This window comes from Pseudophryne corroboree, chromosome 9 (genome assembly GCF_028390025.1).
Source record: "Pseudophryne corroboree isolate aPseCor3 chromosome 9, aPseCor3.hap2, whole genome shotgun sequence".
Taxonomy (NCBI): domain Eukaryota; kingdom Metazoa; phylum Chordata; class Amphibia; order Anura; family Myobatrachidae; genus Pseudophryne; species Pseudophryne corroboree.
The window spans coordinates 116258229-116282787 of record NC_086452.1 but is presented as its reverse complement, the minus strand read 5'-3'; the positions used below and the strand labels follow the sequence as shown (position 1 = coordinate 116282787).

General features: G+C 47.9%; 1 protein-coding gene across 9 annotated transcripts in view; it reads left to right on the top strand.

Annotated features, from left to right (window-relative positions):
- Positions 1–24559, top strand: part of CACNA1E (calcium voltage-gated channel subunit alpha1 E) — a 1569892-nt gene that overhangs the window by 1360933 nt on the left and 184400 nt on the right. For all 9 annotated transcript variants that reach the window (XM_063939782.1, XM_063939783.1, XM_063939786.1 and 6 more), the window contains 2 exons: positions 1243–1346; positions 23326–23441. In XM_063939782.1, the coding sequence (XP_063795852.1) occupies positions 1243–1346; positions 23326–23441 (220 nt within the window). The remainder of the gene's footprint in view (positions 1–1242; positions 1347–23325; positions 23442–24559) is intronic.

Below are 24559 nucleotides of genomic sequence, written 5' to 3'. Positions count from 1 at the left end.
CCTGTGGCTTGAACACACATAGGCCGGATTCAATTTGCTACAATATCTTACAGAGGGAAATGGCCTTTAGTCTCGGACTTTTACGTTTAGAAATATTCAATTACAAGCCCTTTTTCTCAAATGGCAAATCTGCCGCTAACATACATTAACCCGTACATTCTGGGATAAGTACCTGGAGCTATGGCTTAGCGTGTTCACAGAAACCGCAATAAGGGCAGAATGTGAAACTTACTGCAATTTGTGTTTGAGCCTCAGAAGGAGGTGTACAGAAATCCACATTAAGTGAGGGCTGCCGCTGGCTGTAATTGTATAGACCTGTGTACGCATTGCATGTCCTTATGTGACTGGAGGGGCGTAAATAAGGGGCGTAAATAGGCTATAATGGGGCATTCTCGTCGGCCAGTGTCAGTGAGGGCCTGTTGAAGGAATTCTAGGTTATGCAGTGATGGATGGAAGCATAATTATGACCATTTTCAGATGTATATTTTGCACCGAGGACAGGACTGGAGCAAGTGTACACTGATAATGATGACAGCACTGAAAGCATGCAGATAGTTAGGGACAGTTTGCTTGCAAAGATGCTTGCAGTCCTGCTTACGCCTTTAGTTCTGTGCACGCAATGTGGGAGCAATTGCAGCTGACTTGTGTTCCTCTCTGCATTGGTCCCATAGTTTGATGCATCGCAACATCTGCCCAGCAATAGTGAGGAAAGTCCCCATGAGCCTATAACGACGACACACTATGCAGTGGATGCCATTTTATTGTGTAGCTTCACAAGTAGGTCTCTAAAAATGAATACAAATCACATTGATGCTTATTCCAAATCCTAATTGACTGATATTATATGAAGAGTAGGTTGTGTGACTAGTAGAAAGGGCCAGTGAGAACAGGTACAGTATGCTTCTGCACAGATATACACAATGTCTGCAGTGAATGGAGTTCTAAACTCCATATTTAAAAAATACAGATTGCTGTTTTTGACAGAAGTTGGCATGGAAGACACTGGTAAGGGGGGCAGATATTGGTTCTGGAGAGATCGGCATCTGCTTGGTTTAGAGAATGCAACATGTAATTGGTGTTGCAATGGTACAACCTTAATCTTGTCTCTTCTTCTCCAGCACTAAGTTCTCTTTCCTCTTTCAAACTTTTACCGTCCAATCGTTTCCAAAATCAGTTACTGACATGACAAATGATTACAGTGTATAATAAATCCACTCATTTCCTCTTGTTGATGCTTTGTAGACCAATGATGCCTTAGGAGCCACCTGGAACTGGCTATACTTCATTCCTCTCATTATCATCGGATCTTTCTTTGTCCTCAACCTAGTCCTTGGAGTATTGTCCGGGTAAGTTTACATCTATTACTACCATTAATATGCTTGGGGCTTGGATATTTCTTTGTATTGTACAATTTTTTTACATGAAATTCTTTTCAAATTATAGTGTAACAATGCACCAGTGTATTAGTTCCACTTATTCAGCAAATGTACAAACTAATAAGAATGCTGGATACAAGTAGAAGAATTGATTTGATAAGTAGTTAAGGAAGCACCTCATCGTTGGTAATAGTGTGTGCAGTCTCTTAGTTCAGCCCATTACAATGAAGTCTGCTCTAACCATGGGGGTAATGCAGACCTGATTGCTGGGCAGCGATATTTGCAGCCCTGCGTTCGGATAGTCGCCACCTACAGGGGGAGTGTATTCTGGATGTGCGAGTGTGCGAACACGTGTAGCAGAGCTGCACAAATTGATTTTGTGCTGTCTCTGCGCAGCCCAGGACTTACTCAGCCGCTGCGATCACATAAGGCTGTTCAGGACTGAATTTGACGTCAGACACCCTCCCTGCAAACGCATGGACACGTCTGCGTTTTTCCAAACACTCCCTGAAAACTGTCAGTTGACACCCACAAACGCCCTCTTCCTGTCAATCTCCTTGCGAACGCCAGTGTGAATGGATCCTTCGCACAAACCGGTCGCTGACCGGCGATCCGCTTTGCAGCTGTGTGACGTGCCTGCGCATTCAGATCTGATCACAGCAGTGATCAGATCTGAATTACCCCTAAGTCTCTTACACTTCATTGCAAACCTTACACTGAACAACCTCCAGGAGATTTTATGCCGGCCATACCCAGTACAGTCATATACAGTACACTCACAGTCATGTATATTTCTCATACGTCCTAGAGGATGCTGGGGACACATCAAGAACCATGGGGTATAGACGGGATCCGCAGGAGACTTTAAGACTTTAAGTCTTTGAATGGGTGTGAACTGGCTCCTACCTCTATGCCCCTCCTCCAGACTCCAGTTTAGAATCTGTGCCCAGGCAGACTGGATGCACACTGAGGAGCTCTACTGAGTTTCTCGGAAAAGACTTATGTTAGTTTTTTTTATTTTCAGGGAGAACTGCTGGCAACAGTCTCCCTGCATCGTGGGACTTAGGGGAGAGAAGTCAGACCTACTTCTGTGAGTTTAAAGGCTCTGCTTCTTTGGCTGCAGGACACCATTAGCTCCTGAGGGTTTGGAACACTAGGTACGCCTAGGGGCTCATTCCTAGAGCCGGCCGTCACCCCCGTTGCAGAGCCAGAAGTCAGAAGACAGGTGAGTAGAAGAAGATCAGAAGACTTCAGTGACGGCTTTGAGGTACCGCACAGCGATCGCAAGCTGCGCGCCATGCTCCCACACACAGCGGCACTACAGGGTGCAGGGCGCAGGGGGGGCGCCCTGGGCAGCATATAGACCTCATATCAGACTGGCAGAGAGTGATTTAATTTAATTCCAGACCCCCGCCAGAATAAATATTTTAAGAAAATACCGGGGCTGAAGCGCGCCATTAAGGGGGCGGGGCTTAGCCCTCACAGCTCACATCAGCGCCATTTTCTCTCCAAGAGCTGTAGAGACGCTAGTCCTTCCTCACATTACTGTACATATAACAGGGTGAAAAACAGGGGGGGGGGGCACAGTTGATTTGGTGCAATATAAGTTAATTATAAAAGCGCTACAGGTCTGAGGCATTATATAAGGGTTTCAGATCCGGGATTGAGCGCTGGGTTGTGAGCTGGCAAACTCCCTCTGTGTCTACCTGACAGACTTACTGTGGGTATGTCCCCTATAGCCCAGTGTAATGTCGGTGGGTGTTTGGTACACGTATGTCGGCATGTCTGAGGCTGAGTGCTCTTCCCACAAAGTAGGCACCGCCGACTCCTGATGGTACTTGGTACATGTGTGTCAACATGTCGGTAGATGAATGTGTTTCCCAAGAGAAAACTATATGGGGGACACAGATGTGTGTGGGTGGCCCTGTCGGCACCACCAATATCTGACTGGGCAAAAAATTGCATGATGCATACATGTAAGTATATATATATATATATATATATATATATATATATATATAGTAAGGTTGCATAAATCTGACTGGGCAAAAAATTGCATGATGCATACATGTATGTGTATATATATATATATATATATATATATAGTAAGGTTGCATAAATCTGTGTCCCAGACACAGACGTAAAAATATCTATGGATGTCATGTTCATAGCTATATTTCCCGCAGACCCCTCGGGGTCGTAAAAATGTTATTTTGCCCAGTTACTACTCCCTGATATCGACACGGATACTGTTTCCTATGTCGACCATAATGTTTCCTGATTAGTTCCGCTAAAAAAAAAAGAAAAAAAAGAAAAGAGCAGTCAGTACATGAGTAGTGCACATTAAAGACGTCACTGAGGACTCTGGCTGTTCCTGACAGAAGGGTCTATGTGTGGATATGTATTTATATATATAATAATGAAAGCTGAGGTATCATGCCTCCTTCTCATATGCTGAGAGCTCTATGTGAGAAAGTCTGGGTCAGCCCTGACAAGATGGTTTCAAATCCTCATGAGGATTCTGATTGTTTATTTCTTTTTCCCGCCGCGGATAGAATAAAGTGGGAGTCGCCCCCTGTTCTGCACGGGGCCCTGTCACAAATCCAGTGGATCGTATGCAGGAAGCTACGTTATATTCTAGTTATGTGTCCACGACTACGTTAGTTAGTCCTGCCATTACATGCGCATGGGGGACTAGTAGTATTCAAATATGGTCGGGTACCTTGTCATCCGATGTAGATACCCTGGGGAGAGGTGGGATACTCCTTATTTTGGGTCATATCAGGAACACTGCAGCATACTTTCGTGCGACTGCAAGGGATATAGGACTCTTGGGTTCACGGGCCAATTCCATGGCGGTCTCGGCTAGGAGGGCGTTGTGGATTCACCAATGCAATGCTGATGCGGACTCCGAGAAGAAGGGGAGTCTCTTCCCTATGACGGTGAAGCCTGGTTTGGTGACGGCCTAGTTAATTTGATCTCGACAGCTGCCGCTGGTAAGTCCGCCTTCTTGCCCTATGTTCCCTCACTACGGATGATGACACATCATAGTCGGATGCAGTAATTTCGGCCCAATAGATACAGATTCCTCTTTCTTTGCGGGTAGAGGAAGGAGAAAAGGGAAGAGGTCCGCAACCTCTTCAAGATCACAGGAGATGAGATCATTCTCTATTTTCTGCCACATCCACCGCATGACGCTGGGACTCTCTTGCGGGAGCCCACACTGGTGAGGCCATGTCTAAAACTCTTCAGTCAGTCCTGGAACGGACCTGGACCCGGGAGTTTTTACGAACAGTGTCACAAGGGTACATACTGGAGTTTCCAGACGTTTCCCCTCACCAATTTTTCAAATTACCGATTCTCCTCCGGACGGGAAGGTAGTATGTGACGCAATACAAAGGTTGTATCAGGATCAGGTCATTGGCCTGGTTTCCCCTGTCACAACAGGAAGAAGGCTTTTATTCAAGCCTCTTCGTGGTCCCGAAGCCAGACGGCTCGGTCAGACCAATCCTAAATCTGAAATCCCTCAATTTCTACTTAAAGAAATTCAAATCCAAGATGGAATCTCTCAGGGCAGTGATTTCCAATCTGGAAAAAGAGTTTTTTTTCATGGTCTCAGTAGACATAACGGGGGCCTAATTAAATTTTCCTCATTAGGCTTACCTGAGGTTTGCAATTCAGGGTTGTCATTACCAATTTCAGACGTTGCCGTTTGGTCTGTCCACGGCTCCAAGGATTTTCACTAGGGTGATGGCGGTAATGATGGTTCTCTGTCGCTAGTAAGGAGTCTCCTGATAACGGCGAAGTCTAGGAACCATTTGGTACAAAACATTGCACTCTCTCTGACAGTTCTTCAACAAATTCCGAGACCAGCAAGAGTGTCGATTCATCAATACATTTGGTTGCTGGAAAAGATGGTTGCGGCCTACGAGGCCACTCAGTTTGGCAGGTTCCATGCCAGGGTGTTCCGGTGGGGCTTGTTGGACAAGTGGTCCGGTTCCCACCTACACTTACACCGGAGGATAATCCTGTCTTCCAAGACCAGAATCTCATTCCTGTGGTGGCTGCGCAGTTCTCACCTCCTAGGGGGGCGCAGGTTCGAGATCCAGGACTGGATCCTAGCGACCACGGATGCAAGCCTCCGAGGCGGGGGGGGGGGGGGGGGGGGCAGTCACACAGGGTGGAAAACTTCAAAGGAAGATGGTCAAGTTAGGAAACTTGTCACCACATAAACGGTCTAGAGTTTATGTAGCAACGGTTTTCTACAGGTGAAAAGCAGAACAGCAATGGCAAAAACATACAAGCGCTCTGTCGGCGATGTTCGTTCCAAGAGTGGACAACTGAGTAGCAGACTTCCTCATCATACACGATCTCCATCCAGAGGAGGGGAGACCTCCACCAAGTAGTCCTCGAAGAGGTGACATGTCGTTGGGATTTCCTCAAGTAGGAATGATGACATCTCGTCTTAACAAGAAGCTTCAGAGTTCCAGGTCAAGGGGCCCTCAAACAGGAACAAGGAATGCACTGGTGGCACCGTGGGTGTTTTCAGTCGGTGTATGTATTCCCTACGTTTTCTCTCATTCCAAAAGTTCTGGGATCATAAAAGGGAATTCGAGCGAGCCTCATGGTCCCAGACTGGCCAAGGAGAGCTTGGTATCCAGATCCCAGGAATTACTCATAGGAGATCCCTGGTTTTTTCCTTTGCGCAAGGACCTGTTGCGGCAGGGGCCGTGCGAGTATTAGGACTTACCGCGGCTACGGTTGACGACATGGTGATTGACCGCCAAATCCTAGTCCGTAAGGGTATTCCCACGGAATTAGTTCTCCACACTTATTCGGGCTAGAAAAGGGGGAACGTCTAAACATTACTACCGTATTTGGAGAAAATAAGTTTAACTTGGTGTGAATCCAAGAAGGCTCCTACGGCAGAGTTTTCAGCTAGGATGTTTTCTCCATTTTCTACAAGCAGGTGTGGATGCGGGCCTAAACTTGGGCTCAATTAAAATCGGCCTTAGCGGGTTTCTTTTAGAATAAATTGGACTCCCTTCCAGAAGTTCAGACTGTCGTGAAGAGCGTGTTGCACATCCAACCTCCATTTGTGTCCCAGTGGCACCATGGGATCTTAATGGGGTATTGCAGTTCCTTCAATCACATTGGTTTGAACCTTTAAGTAAGGAGGAGTGAAGTTCCTCACTTGGAAAGCGGTCGTCAGGTTGGCCTTGGCATACGCAAGGCGAGTGTCTGAGTTAGGGACCTGGTCTCACAGGAGACCTTATTTGATCTTCCATGAAGATAGAGCAGAGTTGGAAACTCGTCAACAATTTCTACCGAAGGTGGTTTTCTTCTTTCCACAGGTACCAACCTATGGTGGTGCCTGTGACTACCGACGCCTTCGTTGAGTCGAAGTCTCTGTATGTGGTTGGAGTTTTGAAACTTTATGTCGCCAAGACGGCTCCGTTTAGGAACACAGGCTCTGTTTGGCCTGTTTGCTTCCAAAAAGATTGAGGGTCCTGCTTCCAAGCAGACCGTTGAGCGCTGGATCTGTGGTATGATTTAGCATGCTCATCTTACGGCAGGATTGCCGTTACCGAAATAGGTGAAGGCCCATTCTACTAGAAAGGTGGGCTCGTCCGGGGCGGTTGACCGGGGAGTCTCGGCATTGCAACTTTGCCGAGCAGCCTTTTAGCAAACAATTTGGCTAAATAATACAGTTTAATACCTTGTCCGAGGTTGACCTCATGTTTGGTCATTCGGTACTGCAGAGTCGTCCACACTCTCTTGCCCATTCTAGAGCTTTGGTATAAACCCCATAGTTCTTGATGTGTCCCCAGCATCCTCTAGGATGTATGAGAAAATAGGATTTTAATACCTACCGGTAAATCCTTTTCTCTTAGTCCGTAGAGGATGCTGGGCGCCCGTCCCAGTGCATACTATATCTGCAGTGATTATTTGTGGTTACACACATGTTGTGTTACGTTTCTTGTCAGCTCAGGTGCTGCAATTGTTCATGCCGTTGGCTTGTATTCTGTGGAATGCCACGTTCTACGGCATGCTTGAGGTGTGAGCTGGTAAGATGCTCACCATGGTTTAACAATAAATCCTTTCCTCGAAATGTCCGTCTCCCTGGGCACAGTTCCTATAACTGGAGTCTGGAGGAGGGGCATAGAGGGAGGAGCCAGTTCACACCCATTCAAAGTCTTAAAGTGCCCATGTCTCCTGCGGATCCCGTCTATACCACATGGTTCTTGATGTGTCCCCAGCATCCTCTACGGACTAAGAGAAAAGGATTTACCGGTAGGTATTAAAATCCTATTATAATGGGCGCAGGGCCATGCACCAATATATTATACTCACCCCTCCAAATTCTGATGTCTGCACTGCAGAAATAACTGGGACAATGGCTACCAATTTCCTGGAAATTTGCCCATGCGCACCAGGAACCAGTGGCGACGAGAAAGGGGGGCGGATGTCGGGTCACTATTTACCCAGGCCGGGCCTGTTGGAGGGGCCCAGGTTCCGTTGCTGCTCCCCCCCCCCCCCCTTCCCTTGCAGGCAGAGCCACTGCAAGCTGTGACTTAGAAGAGACTGCTTCTGCACTTCTGCAGCAGCCTCTCTCCACAAGCTCAGCACACGCTGCTGTGCACTGGGCTGGGGTGAGAGGCTGCTTCAAAAGAAGTCAGTCCTCTCTCTTCCTGCATGTTGTGGGTAAGCGCTCACACTTTCCCCGCCCACCGAATCTGCCAATGGCGCCCCCCATATGCAGCACGTTGGCACTTCGTGGGTGCACATAAAAGGTCATTTAGTTTCCTTTCTAAAGATGGGACCTGGCCACAACTCCCTGAGTTGGCCACGCCCCCTCCCATTACTGATGCCAGGCACAGCTGTTGGCACCCCTCCCAGTAACATAGGGGGTAATTCTGAGTTGAACGCTCGCTAGCAGTTTTTAGCAGCCGTGCAAACGCATTGTCGCCGCCCACCGGGGAGTGTATTTTCACTTTGCAGAAGTGCGAACGCCTGTGCAGCAGAGCGCCTGCAAACACATTTTGTGCAAAACAAGACCAGCCCTGTAGTTACTTATCCTGTGCGTTGATTCTAATGACGGAGGAACGGCTTTTGCTGTCACACACCCGCCCAGCAAACGCTCAGCCACGCCTGCATTTTCCCTGACACGCCTGCGTTTTTCTAAGCACTCCCTGAAAACGGTCAGTTGACACCCAGAAACTCCCTCTTTCTGTCAATCACCTTGCGGCCGTCTGTGCGATTGGAATCGTCGCTAGAACCAGTGCTAAACCACAATGGACTTTGTACCCAATCAACACGCATGTGCATTGCAGCGCATACGCATGCGCAGATTAGCCTTTTTTTCACTGATCGCTACGCAGCGAACAACGGCAGCTAGCGATCAACTCAGAATGACCCCCATAGCACGATAGCCAAGTTTTCTGAGACCTGCGCAGGAGGCCCTGTCACAGAGCAGTGGGTACTGACATCTGCCCATGAGAGAGTATGGGCCCACACAGATACTGCACTTGGGCCCCTTCCTCTCTTAAACAGCCCATGACCACGCAATAGAAAAAAACATAATATACAGTCATTTTGCAAAGCTAAATGATGTTACTACAGTACTTCACATTATGAAAATCCCAGCAGTAACTAAAACGGTTCCGGCATGGTAAACAGTCACTGCTGCAATTGAGTTTTCCGTGTTACATAATTGCACCATACAGTATTTTTAAATAATGTACATTTATAATTTAAAGCAGAAAAGAAGCATACATTAGTAAATATATAATCATTTCAGCAATCATGCACAATAACAGTGCACCAAATACATTACCTCTTTTGTGTTGCGTTTTTATTCTTAGAGATCATGTTGCGATGAGTTGCCGGCCTAGACAGTTCTTTGCGTGTGTGTAGGCTGCCGAGTGGGCTTATGCATGTGTTAGCCCCTTATCCCTTCTGCGTTGCCAGGGCATGCTGTGTCTGTTTATTATGAATAGCCGTGTGCCATGCTTAATATTACAAGGTGTGTAGCTGGATAGAAGTGCACAAAGCTTTATGAAATTAGGATAATTACTGGCAGCTGCGTGGACTGCGATGCTCTGCAGTATGTAATTGTTTTGCCACTCCAACCCCTGTTCGTAAAAGCTGCCAAAATGCTCCAAATATTAAGACCTTGGGAGTCAATTCATGTCTTTTTGCTATGCAGACAACGTAACGTGCGTTTGACAACATATTTATATGCCATGTACATCTAGTTTGGTGCTTGTAGATTAGGTATTCCCAACATGCATACAGTAGATGTCACCGCTTGAATAGTTAATTCATAGATACACCTGTGACCACACATGAAAACTAAACACTTGATAGACAGGGTGCTGCAAGTACCAGTTGGATGTGATCAATGGACCTGTGGGGAATTTAATGGAATGCGTTTATTTTATCAACATCAAATCACTGTGAAACTGCATCTGTGAATGTAACCCACTGAAAATCGCCATCCTGATTTAATTTACTTGGAAAATACAAATCAATGAAAACTTTAACTTGCGTTGGCACAATCTGCATACTGGCCTGCTGATAAGAAAGTCCCCAAAAATAGGTGAATGTTATGGGCAAAATTCCTGAAAACACAGCTATTTTGGCTGTCATTGGGGGTCATTCCGAGTTGTTCGCTCGTTGCCCATTTTCGCTATGCTGCGATTTGTTGCAATTTGCGCATGCGCAAGGCACGCAGGGCGCATGTGCTTAGTTATTTAACACAAAACTTAGCAGACTTGCTGTGGCTTCTGCGGCGCTTTTCAGTCGCACTGTTGTTCAGTAAATGATTGACAGAAAAGGGGCGTTTCTGGGCGGCAACTCAGCGTTTTCCCGGCGTTTGCAAAAAAACGCAGGCGTGTCAGGGAAAAACGCGGGAGTGTCTGGAGAAACAGGGGAGTGGCTGGCCGAACGCAAGGCGTGTTTGTGACGTCAAACCAGGAACTAAACGGACTGAGCTGATCGCAATCTGTGAGTAGGTCTGGAGCTACTCAGAAACTGCAAAGAATTATTTAGTAGCAGTTCTGCTAATCTTTCGTTCGCAATTCTGCTAAGCTAAGATACACTCCCAGAGGGCGGCGGCCTAGCGTGTGCAATGCTGCTAAAAGCAGCTAGCGAGAGAACAACTCGGAATGAGGGCCATTGCTCAAAGTCATGGGGGTCCCGATTCCCCTGCTCCTAGGGATTCCTTGGCCAACGCTAAGTCACATTGGCTCAATTATGGTCCTCTGGCCAGGATTGTGGATCATTAGGTCAATAAGTATTAGGTCGACAGTCAGTAGGTCGACCCCATATAGTCGACATGGTCAAAAGGTCGACCGGCTGAATTGGCCAACATGGAACAGGTAGACGCCTGGAAAGGTCAATAGGCACAAAAGGTTGATACAGTGAAAAGGTCAACACACACAAAAAAATAGTCAACACAGGTTTTGATTTTTTGGGGTGTATATAGCCGAATTAGTGGAAAGATGTACCTTCGCCATGCTTCGGGCAAGGTTCCTTGCTCTGCCACTGCTGCACATGGCACAGGTTATTCCGTAGTCCACATGGTTGGTAAAGTATGAAATAGTAAAAAAAAACTAACTAAATAAAAATGTGTCGACCATTGTCACGTCGACCGTGTGAACCTGTTGACCTTTGAGCATGACAACCTCAAGCACTGTTGACCTGTCACATGTCAACCTTTTGACCATATCGACATAATGCATTTCAATCATATGGGGTCGACCTATCATTCAGATACCCCTGGCCAGTGGGTACAAAGTAAAAAAAAAAAAAAATACAAAAGAACTGTGTGACCTTTACAAATCTATAGTCTTATCTGTACCCCAACACAAATCCATTAAGATAAGATTGGCAAAGCCACTTACTTTATAGACAGGCAGACAATCAAGAGCGGTCTTTCATTATTCACATGAGTTATCTTTTGCGGATGATGCTGTCTGTCAATGGTAATAGTTCTCATACCGCTTCATTGGCCAGTCTAGGTCAATTTTGCGTATGCGTGACCTGGCTTTCACCTGCGCATGTGCGCTGTACTGGAAGCCTGGAATTGGCCTTCCAGTATCATTAAAAAAATAAAATAGGAATAAAAAATATACAGTATATATAAAGAAAAACTTATTTTAATATAAGTACTGTAGTTAAATAGAGAGAAGCCCTATTTAACAAACTTTTCTCCTGTTAATACATAGACCTTTACTCTTTAAATGTAGTTACTTTACATTGATCCAAAGAACTACTGTATCTTGTATGGACTTCTCAGCAATTATGCTATAATACAGTTGCTCATTTGCATATAATCTCTAGGCAGTAGTTTAAAATATCTCCTAAATCCTTCTAATTGTTTTAAACTAAAGGCCCGATTCAGACCTGATCGCTGTTGTGCAATTTCGCAAGACGGACGATTATCGATCGACAGCGCATGCGTACGGATCATAATGCGCATGTGCGAGGGCAAACTGTGAAAGAATCCATCAATTTTTTGTTCGCTAGGCGTACGCAAGGTGATTAACAGGAAGCTGACGTTTTGGGGTGGTAACTGGCAGTTTACTGGGAGTGACAGGAAACACGCAGGCGTTCCCAAGCGTTTTCAGGGAGGGTGTGTGATGTCAGCTCCGGCCCCGAACAGCCTGTTTCTATCACACTGTAGGAGTAGGTTCTGGGCTACGCACAGACTGCACACACTGGAAAAAACATTTGATGGTGAGTTGCGAATGGATTTGCAGCTGACCGGCATTTGCACAAGGCAGGGCAGTAACTAGGGGGGGGGGGGGGGGGGGCGGCTAAGGGGGCATGCGCCCCGGGTGCAGGATTTGAGGGAGCGCCAAGGAGTTACAGAGGAACAGGTTTTTATTGTTTCATTTTTTTACCGGCAGTGCTGTGCTGCTCCAGTGAGACAGCAGACAGCTCCCAGGGCAATGTATCTGACCCACCTGTCTGCCCGCAGCTGGCTCCGATGCTGTGCGGGTGAGCTCCAGTACCTGGGATCTCTCCCATGTTGGCTAGTGTCTTAAACTCTCTTCTTTGCCATGCAGTGCTGCGACTAGCATGCGGTGCACCGTACAAGTTACTATAGAAGCGCACTGTGCACCCAGTTAGCAGTATCAACCTACGCTTTGCCTCCCAGATGGGGGGATTTGGTGTAGCTTATAGGGGGGTGTAGTGCAGTGATGTAGTGTACCATATAGGGTATGTAGTGTGGTCATGTATTGCAGTATATAGGGGCATGTAGTGCACTGATGTGGTGTAGCATATAAGGGGATGTAGTGTACTGATGTAGTGTAGCATATAGGGTATGTAGTGAAGTGCATAGGGGCATGTAGTGTAGTGATGTAGTTCAGCGTGTAGGGGATGTAGTATAGTGATGTAGTGCAGTGGATAGGGGAGTAGCGCAGTGATGAAGTGTTATGATATAGTGCAATGTATGGGGACACACAGAGGAGCATGTAATTGAACACGCTGGCGGGGCATGTGACGCATAGGGTATTTGAGGCACAAAGGGGAATATTGTCCAGTAGTATCCCCTGTGTGTGTGTGTGTGTGTGTGTGTGTGTGTCCAAATTACTGACGGGTGACGAAAATCCTAGTTTCGGCCCTGCACAAGGCGTACCCAGACTTGCACGGGGTGGGTATTCACTCTGTTTGCCGACGACTATGTGATTGCAAACCTCTGCAAATTCGCAGACGAGTGATCAGGTCTAAATCGGGCCCTAAATTCGCATCTTGAATTACATTTGCAATTCAATTCCAATTTTCAGAGGAAATTCATGTTTTGTTGTGTGCACCCCCTAGAGCAGGAGAAAAGACAGGGAATATCTGTATTTTAAGGTAAAAATGGTGCAGAACCTTGGTACACCCCTCCCAATGAATAATCATTCACTTGGAATGGCTTAAATACCATAATTTAGTCAATAAAGAAAGACATGTCATTTTTCAGTGGAATTTCTCTAAAAAGCTCAGTAATGGGTTAAATGATGTGGGGCAGGTAAGTGGAGGTGTTGCATTGATGAGAAATGGAGTTTTGAACTTGCAGATAAGGGGTAAAAGTATTTGTTTAAACTTTTTAAAAACTTGTATAGAAACAGCTGAGAAATTACTATAGACATTTTTCTGTCCCCCAGAAATGATGAAAGATGTTCATTTGATCAAAAACACTTACTAGCTATCATTTTTCAGCCATAAGACAAAGTGTAAAAAGTAAAAACTAGCATTTGACAACTTTGTAAAACCTCCAGTACTTTCCTTATGGCCTCTAACAGCCTTCTACATTATATGGTCCTGCTCAGCGGCGTCACTAGCCTTGGTGACACCCATTGCAGGTGAAAACTCCATGCGTGCGCCGCTTAAAAGGGTGTGTGGCTTCATGGGAAGCCTCGTGGGAAGGGGGCGTGGCCTCACATTTTCATCACTCCGATGCTAGACTGCCCCGGAGACTGTCTGCAGTGCTGGCTCCTACAGTGTGACAGAAGCTGAGTGATGGGTTTCAGTATGATATCTTGGCTGTCGGGATCCCGGCAGTCAGGAGACTGATGCTGGGATCCCGACAGCTGGAATACCGACGGCAAGCACAGCGTGTACGCTCGCCACGCTTTGGGGCTGGTGGCGACAGGATATATTCCCCCCCAGGTGGTGGTGGGGACCACCACCCAAGTGGGGTTTCCAGCCGGCAGTCGGAATTTATTTCACCAGGTGTCGGGATTCTGGCGTCGGTATCCCGGCAGCCGGCTCGCCACACTTTGGGCCTGGTGGCGACAGGATATATTCCCCCTCAGGTGGTTGCGGGGACCACCATCTAAGTGTGGATTCCAGCCGGCAGTCGGAATTTATTTCATCAGGTGTCGGGATTCTGGCGTCGGTATCCCGACAGCAGGTATCCCGGCAGCCGGCATAATGAATGCCTCCCGAGTGATGCAGGTACTGCTACAGCGCAACACCCAGCTCCTGTCACTGATGAGGAGCCGGCATGCTGGAGTCAGCTCTCGGCAGGTGACACCTGGGAGCGGCCTGCATCCCAGTAATGATGCCACTAGTCCTGCTATCTCAGTTGTCACTTTTTGGGAGTCCAGGATGGTTTCCATAGTTTTTCCAGCTCTACATGAGCATAGATGGGGATGGGGCCTGCATGAGAGCAGTGATCCGAGGCGGGGAGCCGAGGATGTGTTAGCCAGGACGGAAGCCGCCCCACACTACACCCTCTGCTCAGCCTCAGCCTAGACAGAAAGTGTGTTTACTTGAAGTTACAATTCCTGCTTGAGGCAGAGCTGCTGGACACAGATGGACCTGCCCCAGCCATCACACACTACAGCAACAAGAGCTGGTGTAAGGGGGCAGAGAGAGATGGATAGCGGGGACTCTGGGGGCTGATAACACTGCTATGGGTGGGGGGCAGATATACATGGTGAGTAGGGTGGCCAATCCAGGCCAAACGTCGACCGGGATTCAATTCCGGGATTGGAACCTCCATTCCCGGGGATTGAGGAATCAGGCGTCCCTTTAATGCCGGGCAGCGCTGAGCATCCTCAGGATGCTCAACGCTACCCGGCTCTCTCCTCCCGGCTCCCCCTGCACAGCGTGACCTGTGACTCTGAGGTCAAACCGTGCAGTCACCAGCCTGTCACCCGCCGCGCCGCTTGATTGGAAGCCGGCCGTCACCCGCCGCCGACTGTTGATGAAGATACCCACCCGCCTCGCTAGATTGGTGAGTTATGTGCGTGGTGCGGGGCAGGAGAGGCGGGGCGGGCGGCTGGACACATTGAAAAAGCCAATCCCGGAATTGACCATTTTTCAATCCCGATACCCCGGATTGAAAAAATGGCCCGGGATTGGCCACCCTAATGGTGAGTGAGGTTTCTGGTCTGACAATACTACTGGGGGCGAGGGGGGGGGGGGGGGCAGAGAGACATGGAGAGTGGGATCTATGGGGCTGATAACTTTGCTATGGGGGGGGCAGAGAGACATGGAGAGTGGGATCTCTGGGGCTGATAACACTGCTATGGGAGGAGGAGGGGGAGCAGAGAGACATGGAGAGTGGGATCTCTGGGGCTGATAACACTGCTATGGGGTGGAGGGGGCAGAGAGACATGGAGAGCGGGATCTCTGGGGCTGATAACACTGCTATGGGGGGGAGGGGGCAGAGAGACATGGAGAGTGGGATCTCTGGGACTGATAACACTGCTATGGGGGTAGGAGGTGGAGCAGAGAGACATGGAGAGTGGGATCTCTGGGGCTGATAACACTGCTATGGGGTGGAGGGGGCAGAGAGACATGGAGAGTGGGATCTCTGGGGCTGATAACACTGCTATGGCGGGGAGGGGGCAGAGAGACATGAAGAGTGGGATCTCTGGGGCTGATAACACTGCTATGGGGGGGAGGGGGCAAAGAGACATGGAGAGTGGGATCTCTGGGGCTGATAACACTGCTATGGGGGGAGGGGGCAAAGAGACATGGAGAGTGGGATCTCTGGGACTGATAACACTGCTATTGGGGAGGAGGGGGAGCAGAGAGACATGGAGAGTGGGATCTCTGGGGCTGATAACACTGCTATTGGGGGGGGGGGGCAGAGAGACATGGAGAGTGGGATCTCTGGGACTGATAACACTGCTATGGGGGTAGGAGGTGGAGCAGAGAGACATGGAGAGTGGGATCTCTGGGACTGATAACACTGCTATTGGGGAGGAGGGGGAGCAGAGAGACATGGAGAGTGGGATCTCTGGGGCTGATAACACTGCTATTGGGGGGGGGGTGGCAGAGAGACATGGAGAGTGGGATCTCTGGGACTGATAACACTGCTATGGGGGGAGGAGGGGGAGCAGAGAGACATGGAGAGTGGGATCTCTGGGGCTGATAACACTGCTATGGGGGGGGAGGGGGAGCAGAGAGACATGGAGAGTGGGATCTCTGGGGCTGATAACACTGCTATGGCGGGGAGGGGGCAGAGAGACATGGAGAGTGGGATCTCTGGGGCTGATAACACTGCTATGGGGGGGAGGGGGCAAAGAGACATGGAGAGTGGGATCTCTGGGGCTGATAACACTGCTATGGGGGGGAGGGGGCAAAGAGACATGGAGAGTGGGATCTCTGGGACTGATAACACTGCTATTGGGGAGGAGGGGGAGCAGAGAGACATGGAGAGTGGGATCTCTGGGGCTGATAACACTGCTATTGGGGGGGGGTGGCAGAGAGACATGGAGAGTGGGATCTCTGGGACTGATAACACTGCTATGGGGGGAGGAGGGGGAGCAGAGAGACATGGAGAGTGGGATCTCTGGGGCTGATAACACTGCTATGGGGGGGGAGGGGGAGCAGAGAGACATGGAGAGTGGGATCTCTGGGGCTGATAACACTGCTATGGCGGGGAGGGGGCAGAGAGACATGGAGAGTGGGATCTCTGGGGCTGATAACACTGCTATGGGGGGGAGGGGGCAAAGAGACATGGAGAGTGGGATCTCTGGGGCTGATAACACTGCTATGGGGGGGAGGGGGCAAAGAGACATGGAGAGTGGGATCTCTGGGACTGATAACACTGCTATTGGGGAGGAGGGGGAGCAGAGAGACATGGAGAGTGGGATCTCTGGGGCTGATAACACTGCTATTGGGGGGGGGGCAGAGAGACATGGAGAGTGGGATCTCTGGGACTGATAACACTGCTATGGGGGTAGGAGGTGGAGCAGAGAGACATGGAGAGTGGGATCTCTGGGACTGATAACACTGCTATTGGGGAGGAGGGGGAGCAGAGAGACATGGAGAGTGGGATCTCTGGGGCTGATAACACTGCTATTGGGGGGGGGGTGGCAGAGAGACATGGAGAGTGGGATCTCTGGGACTGATAACACTGCTATGGGGGGAGGAGGGGGAGCAGAGAGACATGGAGAGTGGGATCTCTGGGGCTGATAACACTGCTATGGGGGGGGAGGGGGAGCAGAGAGACATGGAGAGTGGGATCTCTGGGGCTGATAACACTGCTATTGGGGGGGGGGGCCAGAAAAACATGGAGAGTGGGATCTCTGGGGCTGATAACACTGCTATGGGGGGAGGAGGGGGAGCAGAGAGACATGGAGAGTGGGATCTCTGGAGCTGATAACACTGCTATTGGGGGGGGGGGCAGAGAGACATGGAGAGTGGGATCTCTGGGGCTGATAACACTGCTATTGGGGGGGGGGGAGCAGAGAGACATGGAGAGTGGGATCTCTGGGACTGATAACACTGCTATGGGGGGAGGAGGGGGAGCAGAGAGATATGGAGAGTGGGATCTCTGGGGCTGATAACACTGCTATGGGGGGAGGAGGGGGAGCAGAGAGATATGGAGAGTGGGCTTTCTGGGGCTGATAACACTGCCAGGGGTGTAGCGAGGGTGGCTCCAGTGGAGCGCAAGCTCCGGGTGCCAAAAAAAGTTAGAGGGCACAGATGGGGCACACACCGACTCAGAGACTAGGTGGTGAACAGGGCATGCCAGTGGTGACAGCCAGAGACACTCACATCCAGCACATGCCAGAGCTCTGCCCACCCTCTTTATATGTCTATCTGTCTGCGAGTAGCTATGCAGACGGGTTTCTTTTCTCCTGCTACACCACTCTCTGCCCTCACTGCTGCAGCACCACTTTCTGCCTCGGCTGCTGCAGACCTCTCTCTGCCCCGGCTGCTACAGCACCTCTCTCTGCCCCGGGTGCTGCAACACCTCTTTATGCCCAAGCTGCTGCAACACCTCTCTATCTGCCCCAGCTGTTGCAGCACCCCTTTCTGCCCCAGCTGCTACAGATCCTCTCTCTACATTGATGCTTCAGCACCTCTCTATGCACCAGCTGCTGCTGCAGCAGCACCTCTCTCTGCATTAGAAGCTGCAACATAACATGTATAAACGGCTCTTCTGTGGTCTAACGTGTATAAGTGACTCTACTGTGGCATAACATGTATAAACATCTCTTCTGTGGTGTAACACGTATAAGCGTCTCTACTGTGTGGTGTAACGTGATTAATGGAAACTACTGTGCAGTGTAATGTTAATTGGTACTATTCTGTGGTCACATACCGTTGAAGCCATGACCCTGTTTTAAACTTGGGGGCGGGGAACTTTCGGCCTGAGTTTACAAGTTCTAGAACTGGGCCCTGTCACCAATTTAGAATTTTTAAATATTTTTTTTATTTTCAAATGTAACATGCCTCCACACATTGGCCAGGCCCCCAATTCAGTACAGGGGAGGGGGGTGCAGAAACATACCCTTGTTCCAGGCACCATGGCACCTAGTTACACCTCTGAACACTGCTATGGGGACGGGGTAGAGAGACATGGGGAGTGGGGTCTCGAGCTGATAACACTGCTATGGGAGAGGGAGGGGGAGCAGAGAGGGAGAGTGGGATCTCTGGGCTTATAATGCTGCTATGGGGGGGGCAGAGAGACATGGAGAGCAGGCTCTCTGCGTCTGATAACACTTCTATAGAATGGTTGGCAGAGATACATGGATAGTGGGGACTCTTGGGGCTAATAACACTGCTATGGGGAGCGGAGCAGAGATGATTGGAGAGTGGGGACTGCTAACACTTCTATGGGAAGGCAGAGACATGGAGAGTGGGGGATCAGGGGGAAATGAAACTGCAGGACACATCCATGAATGGAACTAGACAAGATGCCCTGCCCCCTGAGTGGCAAGAGATCCACTTTTAGATTTGCATCTAAGTGGTATTATATAATTATTTTGACAAAAAAAACAAATAAATCAGTGGTGAAGTTTCAAAGCCACAAACTAAGGGGTCTATTTACTAAGCCTTGAATGGAGAAAAAGGCGATGGAAATAAAGTACCAGCCAATCCGCTCTTAACTAACATGTCACAGGATGGGTTTGAGAAATGACAGTTAGGAGCTGGTTGGCTGGTACTTTATCTCCAGCCAAGGCTTAGTAAATAGACTCCTAAGTCTGGTACTCTTGCTAGAGGTGTCACAAACTAATAGACTTGCAGCGCCAATTGCGCCACCAGCCAATCATATCCAGGGCCGTCTTAACAGTAGAGTAGGCCCCTGGGCATAGCAATGCACTGGGCCCCCTACCCATCCTTCAGAGTAGGGGTGGGGATGCTGTCAGCGGCAGCTTTGATGTCCCACGGGCAGTGGGGGGTGTTCTATCTTCTGCTCAGCATGTAGGACCTGGAGCAGTAATTTCTGCTAATTTCACCTTTACTTACAGATGGGGCTAAACTGTAGAAGGGGGCATTGGGCTGAATGAAGGGGCCCTGGTACATGACTTCCAGGGTGGTAGGGGTGTTTAATACGTAGGGAAGGGGTGGATAGTGGAGTGGGCTTAATATTTATAATTTTTTGGTGGGAGGGCAGCTTGCTTGACTGCAGATATCTCAAGTTCCTGAAAATGTATTTCTTAGCTTTAAATGGGATAAAAAATTAGAGAGTCCCACCTTTCAGAAGTTTCTGGGGACCTGGGGATCAGAGTTCAGGAGCCAGAGCAATTTACCAACGAAAATCTAAAACTGCATATTAGGCGTGTGGAGTTGAAGCAGGGACCATCTGCTTGAAGGCTGATATCTCTGGTTCTGGGCATAGCAGAGACAAGATGCCAGTGTTCACTGAAAGGGGAGAGTCACCGCTTTTGGATTATACCCTCAGAAAAACTCTAAGTCAGACAGAACCCGAGATATCTGGCTGGGAAGAGCAATTAACAGGCTTGGATGGGGACCACTGGTTTCAAGTCGGATATCTCCGGTTCCCCAGAGCCGATTTTCAAAAATCTGGTACCGCTGGAAAGAGGGGACCCTCAGCTATCAGCCTAGGGCCCTTAAACTCCTGGGGCCCCTGGGCAAGAGCCCATTGAGCCCATACGAAAAGACGGCCCTGATCATATCCCACTAATACCTGCCACTACCTGGTCTTACTGAACTGAAGGATCTAGTGAGATCCAGCTCACCTGTAATTTTAACATGCTGCCTTAAATCCCCATTGATGCTGACTAGCAACTCTGGAGACAAAGGTGTGAACAAATGAACAATATAATATGAATACCATATATAGTTCCAGCTTCTCTGTAGAATTAGTTTATTTTTGTAGTGCACACTGTACGTGCATTAATGGTGGTGTATGAATGTTAAAGGTCTGCATGTGTTACATCTCTGTGTGTTGCTTGTTTATTGCTGCCTTTTCAATTGTGTGTGCATGTGCTGAGGTGTTATATTGAGCGGAGCTGGTAGCACTTCTATCTAGAATTTGTTCATCCCAGTTTTATGCATCTGACTTGGTTTCCATGGCAACAGCAAAAGCGCCAGAATGTGTAAACAGCTTATTATTTGTGCTGCAATGTTAGTTATGGGTGGGGCACGGAGGACTTGGTCTGATGGGTTAGTACTTGCTAACTAGACATTGTTTCTCACCCCTTGGAAATCTGCTGTATCCATCGGGAATGCAGAACCATATCCAAATATTGCTTACTAGTTATCTTCTTTTCTATATTACTGAGAATGTGCAAGCATGCATTTCCAGTCATTGCTTAAGGGGTTGTAATGTGTTAAAAAGCATTGTATAAATGCAGATTTATTTATGATGTACAGAGTGCATTGCAGTATTTTCTGTAAAGCCAGAATATTGATTATTTTTGCTTTTGTCCTCCAACCATCATGAATACCCTCACAGCATAGTGATCATGTTGTGTTACAGCAAAGTACTGTAGTCTACCGTTCTGACAGCATTGTATATTAACATTAGTGGTCGTAGCACATACTGTAGCTGCTAACATCTGAATTATTTCTAAGGGCAGCAGACATACCGTACCACTAGTGGACAATACATTTTGTTTAGGGGCCTCAGAAGTGGCCCTTGGTCCTACAATAAGCCAGCAAATTGCCTACTGTATATACCCATAGTTTACATTTTCAGACTAGACCATCATTCTAGGGATTGCCATCAACCATCTATGATTCATAATCATTGAATACTTTTGCCATCGATGGGAGAGAACCAGATGAATGGGAGAAGTTAGGCTGTGTACACATTATTCGATATCGCAAGCGATACGGCTGATATTGCATGTTTGCGTAAGATATTGTATAATGGCCCTCATTCCGAGTTGATCGGTCGCAAGGCGAATTTAGCAGAGTTACACACGCTAAGCCGCCGCCTACTGGGAGTGAATCTTAGCTTCTTAAAATTGCGACCGATGTATTCGCAATAATGCGATTACTAACTACTTAGCAGTTTCAGAGTAGCTCCAGACTTACTCTGCCTGTGCGATCATTTCAGTGCTTGTCGTTCCTGGTTGACGTCACAAACACACCCAGCGTTCGCCCAGGCACTCCCACCGTTTCTCCGGCCACTCCTGCGTTTTTTCCGGAAACGGTAGCGTTTTCAGCCACACGCCCCTGAAACGCCGTGTTTCCGCCCAGTAACACCCATTTCCTGTCAATCACATTACGTTCGCCGGAGCGAAGAAAAAGCCGTGAGTAAAAATACTTTCTTCATAGTAAAGTTACTTGGCGCAGTCGCAGTGCGAACATTGCGCATGCGTACTAAGCGGATTTTCACTGCGATGCGATGAAAAATACCGAGCGAACAACTCGGAATGAGGGCCTATGTGTGCAAACGACATCGCATGCAATACGCGCTCCCTTGGGTCATATCCTGCATCGCATGTTCAGGTCCAACATGCTATATTTCTTACGAGGGCCATGCTACCGAATGCAGCATGGCCCGCTCCCCTCCCCCCCATCGTAGTCGGTATCGGAACCCCGTCACAGACGATGTCGTCCTGATGTTTACACAGCCTTATATAATGGCCACCTTGTGTATATTTACTTCTAATGTTATTGTATTTTTTAATTATTGCTTTAGACATAAAACAACAATATAATCCATAAAGCACTGTAATTCTGTGCCTGATGGCAACAGCCCCCTCCCTCACATCCTCCTATCAACACTTCTATAGGGTGAGCTATGTAGGGGTTACATACTCTTCTGGATGCAGAGGAAGTTGAGCGCCAACAGCTTTTACTATCTACAGTATCCGTTCACAATTTGCAGATGTGCGCACCCTCTGGAATAAGTTAGGATGTAATCTCACAATAGTTCCTTAGTGATGGAATACCAGTCTCTCCAGAACAAATAGAAGTGCTTCAAATTCAATTTCACCTGCCAATCTCCTCTCCAGTCAGCAGCTGAATGATCTTGTTGGGGAGTTCCAGGATCTTCTGGTCATTGTCTCTCTCATGTATCAGTGAGTGAGGTGGAGGCACCGTGATGGGGCTCTGGGTCCTGCTCAGTCCTCCTGACTAATGGGGATGGCTACTGGGTGTCTCACACTCACCAGATGTCTCCCTCAGTACTGTATAAAGGGCTCCATACACTACAACGATATGTCTGAGGCTGAAGTCGGAGGCGATTTCCCTTGAACTCTCCTGGGAGCTTCCCAGGAGTGGTTCCATACGATTTGGTACATTTTGCATGCGATATATCTTATGCGATCCCAGCCATGCCTGCGGGAATCTACATATCACGAGTGCAGCACTAATGATCTAGGGGAGCCGATCCGGTCCTCACAGGAACGCCCATCAAATCGGATCGGAAACACCTCCAAAATGCCCGATTTCACCTGATATATCAGCCGGAATTTGGTTGAAATCGGGCATTATCGTTCTAGTATATGAGGCCCTTAACCCAGTCACTGGCTCCTATTGCCAGCCGCAAGGTAAAACTTATTTCCGTTCTGTACATTCCACTTCACTTTCTGCCTGTGCATTGCACCCTTGGAATGTACAGAACGGAAATAAGTTTGATTTTGCGGCGATAGGAGCCAGTGACTGGGTTACACAGTAGTGATGAAGACATCTGGTGAGTGTGAGACACCCAGCAGCCATCCCCACATTAATCCCCACAATCCTGTTTAGTTTTTACAGTTACATGTAATATCGGTCCTCTTTGCAGTGAATTTGCCAAAGAGAGAGAGCGTGTAGAGAACCGCCGGGCCTTCATGAAGTTGCGCAGGCAGCAGCAGATTGAGAGGGAACTGAACGGTTATCGAGCCTGGATAGATAAAGCTGGTGAGTGAAAGATGCTCTTGATCTTCTAGTAAAATCCTGTAACTCAGAGTCATATGACACACTATGGGCCAAATGTAATAGAACCTGAGCTACTGTAAGTGCAGAGATTTTGGTGATGGAGCAGCACGATTTAAATCAGCAATATTTTTATTGGCAAAACCAAGTTGGATTTACATTTATATTTAAAAAAACAAATGCTGATTTAAATCTTGAGGCTGAATTGACAAAACTCTCGGCACTAACAGTAACTTACACGGATTTTAGATGGCTCTGTGACTCACTTACTAACCTTGTGCTTAGGTTCAAAATGTGTGTAAAAATCATAGCAGCCAATCAGCACGTCTCTTATATATGTCTATTGCAACACACAATGAATGCAAATGTCTAATTGGTTGCTTTAGTTTTAATGCAGATGCGACCCATTCAGCGATATTAGAAAATACAGTAAACATCAGTAGTTCTTGCTCTTGTGTTTCTTAGATTTTATAAAATTAAGAAAAATATATCCATAAATAACCATGAAAAATGCAGAACCACAATGTGCTACTTGAAGTGTGCAAATGCGCTTACTTGTTCCCCTAGCAAATTTCAGGCCACGTCCAGTTTACGGTCCTTGAAACTACTCCCTATAAAATGTGCTTCACAGATACACCTGAAGAAGGTAAACATGTCGGAAGCAATGAAATGCCTCATTCCTATGTTTATTAAAGTTTTAATTATTTTGGCCAATGTGCACCCCAAACTTCAGTTTCCAACAGTAGAGGAAAGTGCAAAAAGCGCCCAATAAAAGCATTTGACAAGACCTGCAGCTGTAAGGGGAGGGACAGAGTAAGTCCTTTAGTAAAAAAAAAAGTTTACCTTCTCCACCTTCCAGCATACTAAAAGAGTAGTTGCACTCAGCAAAGAACACCACCTTTTTGTCCAGCATCTCTTATTAACCAGTGAACACTTCTACTCTTCTGCCAGAAACCACCAACTTGCTCCACAGACCCATGTTCTTTGGCAGAAATCTAGCTATACCTGTACTATTTGAGGCACAAGATTAGGCCCTGCACCTTGTCCCTTTAGTGTTTCATAAAAAAGACTGATGTTTTTAGGGATGAGTAAAGCCCATCACA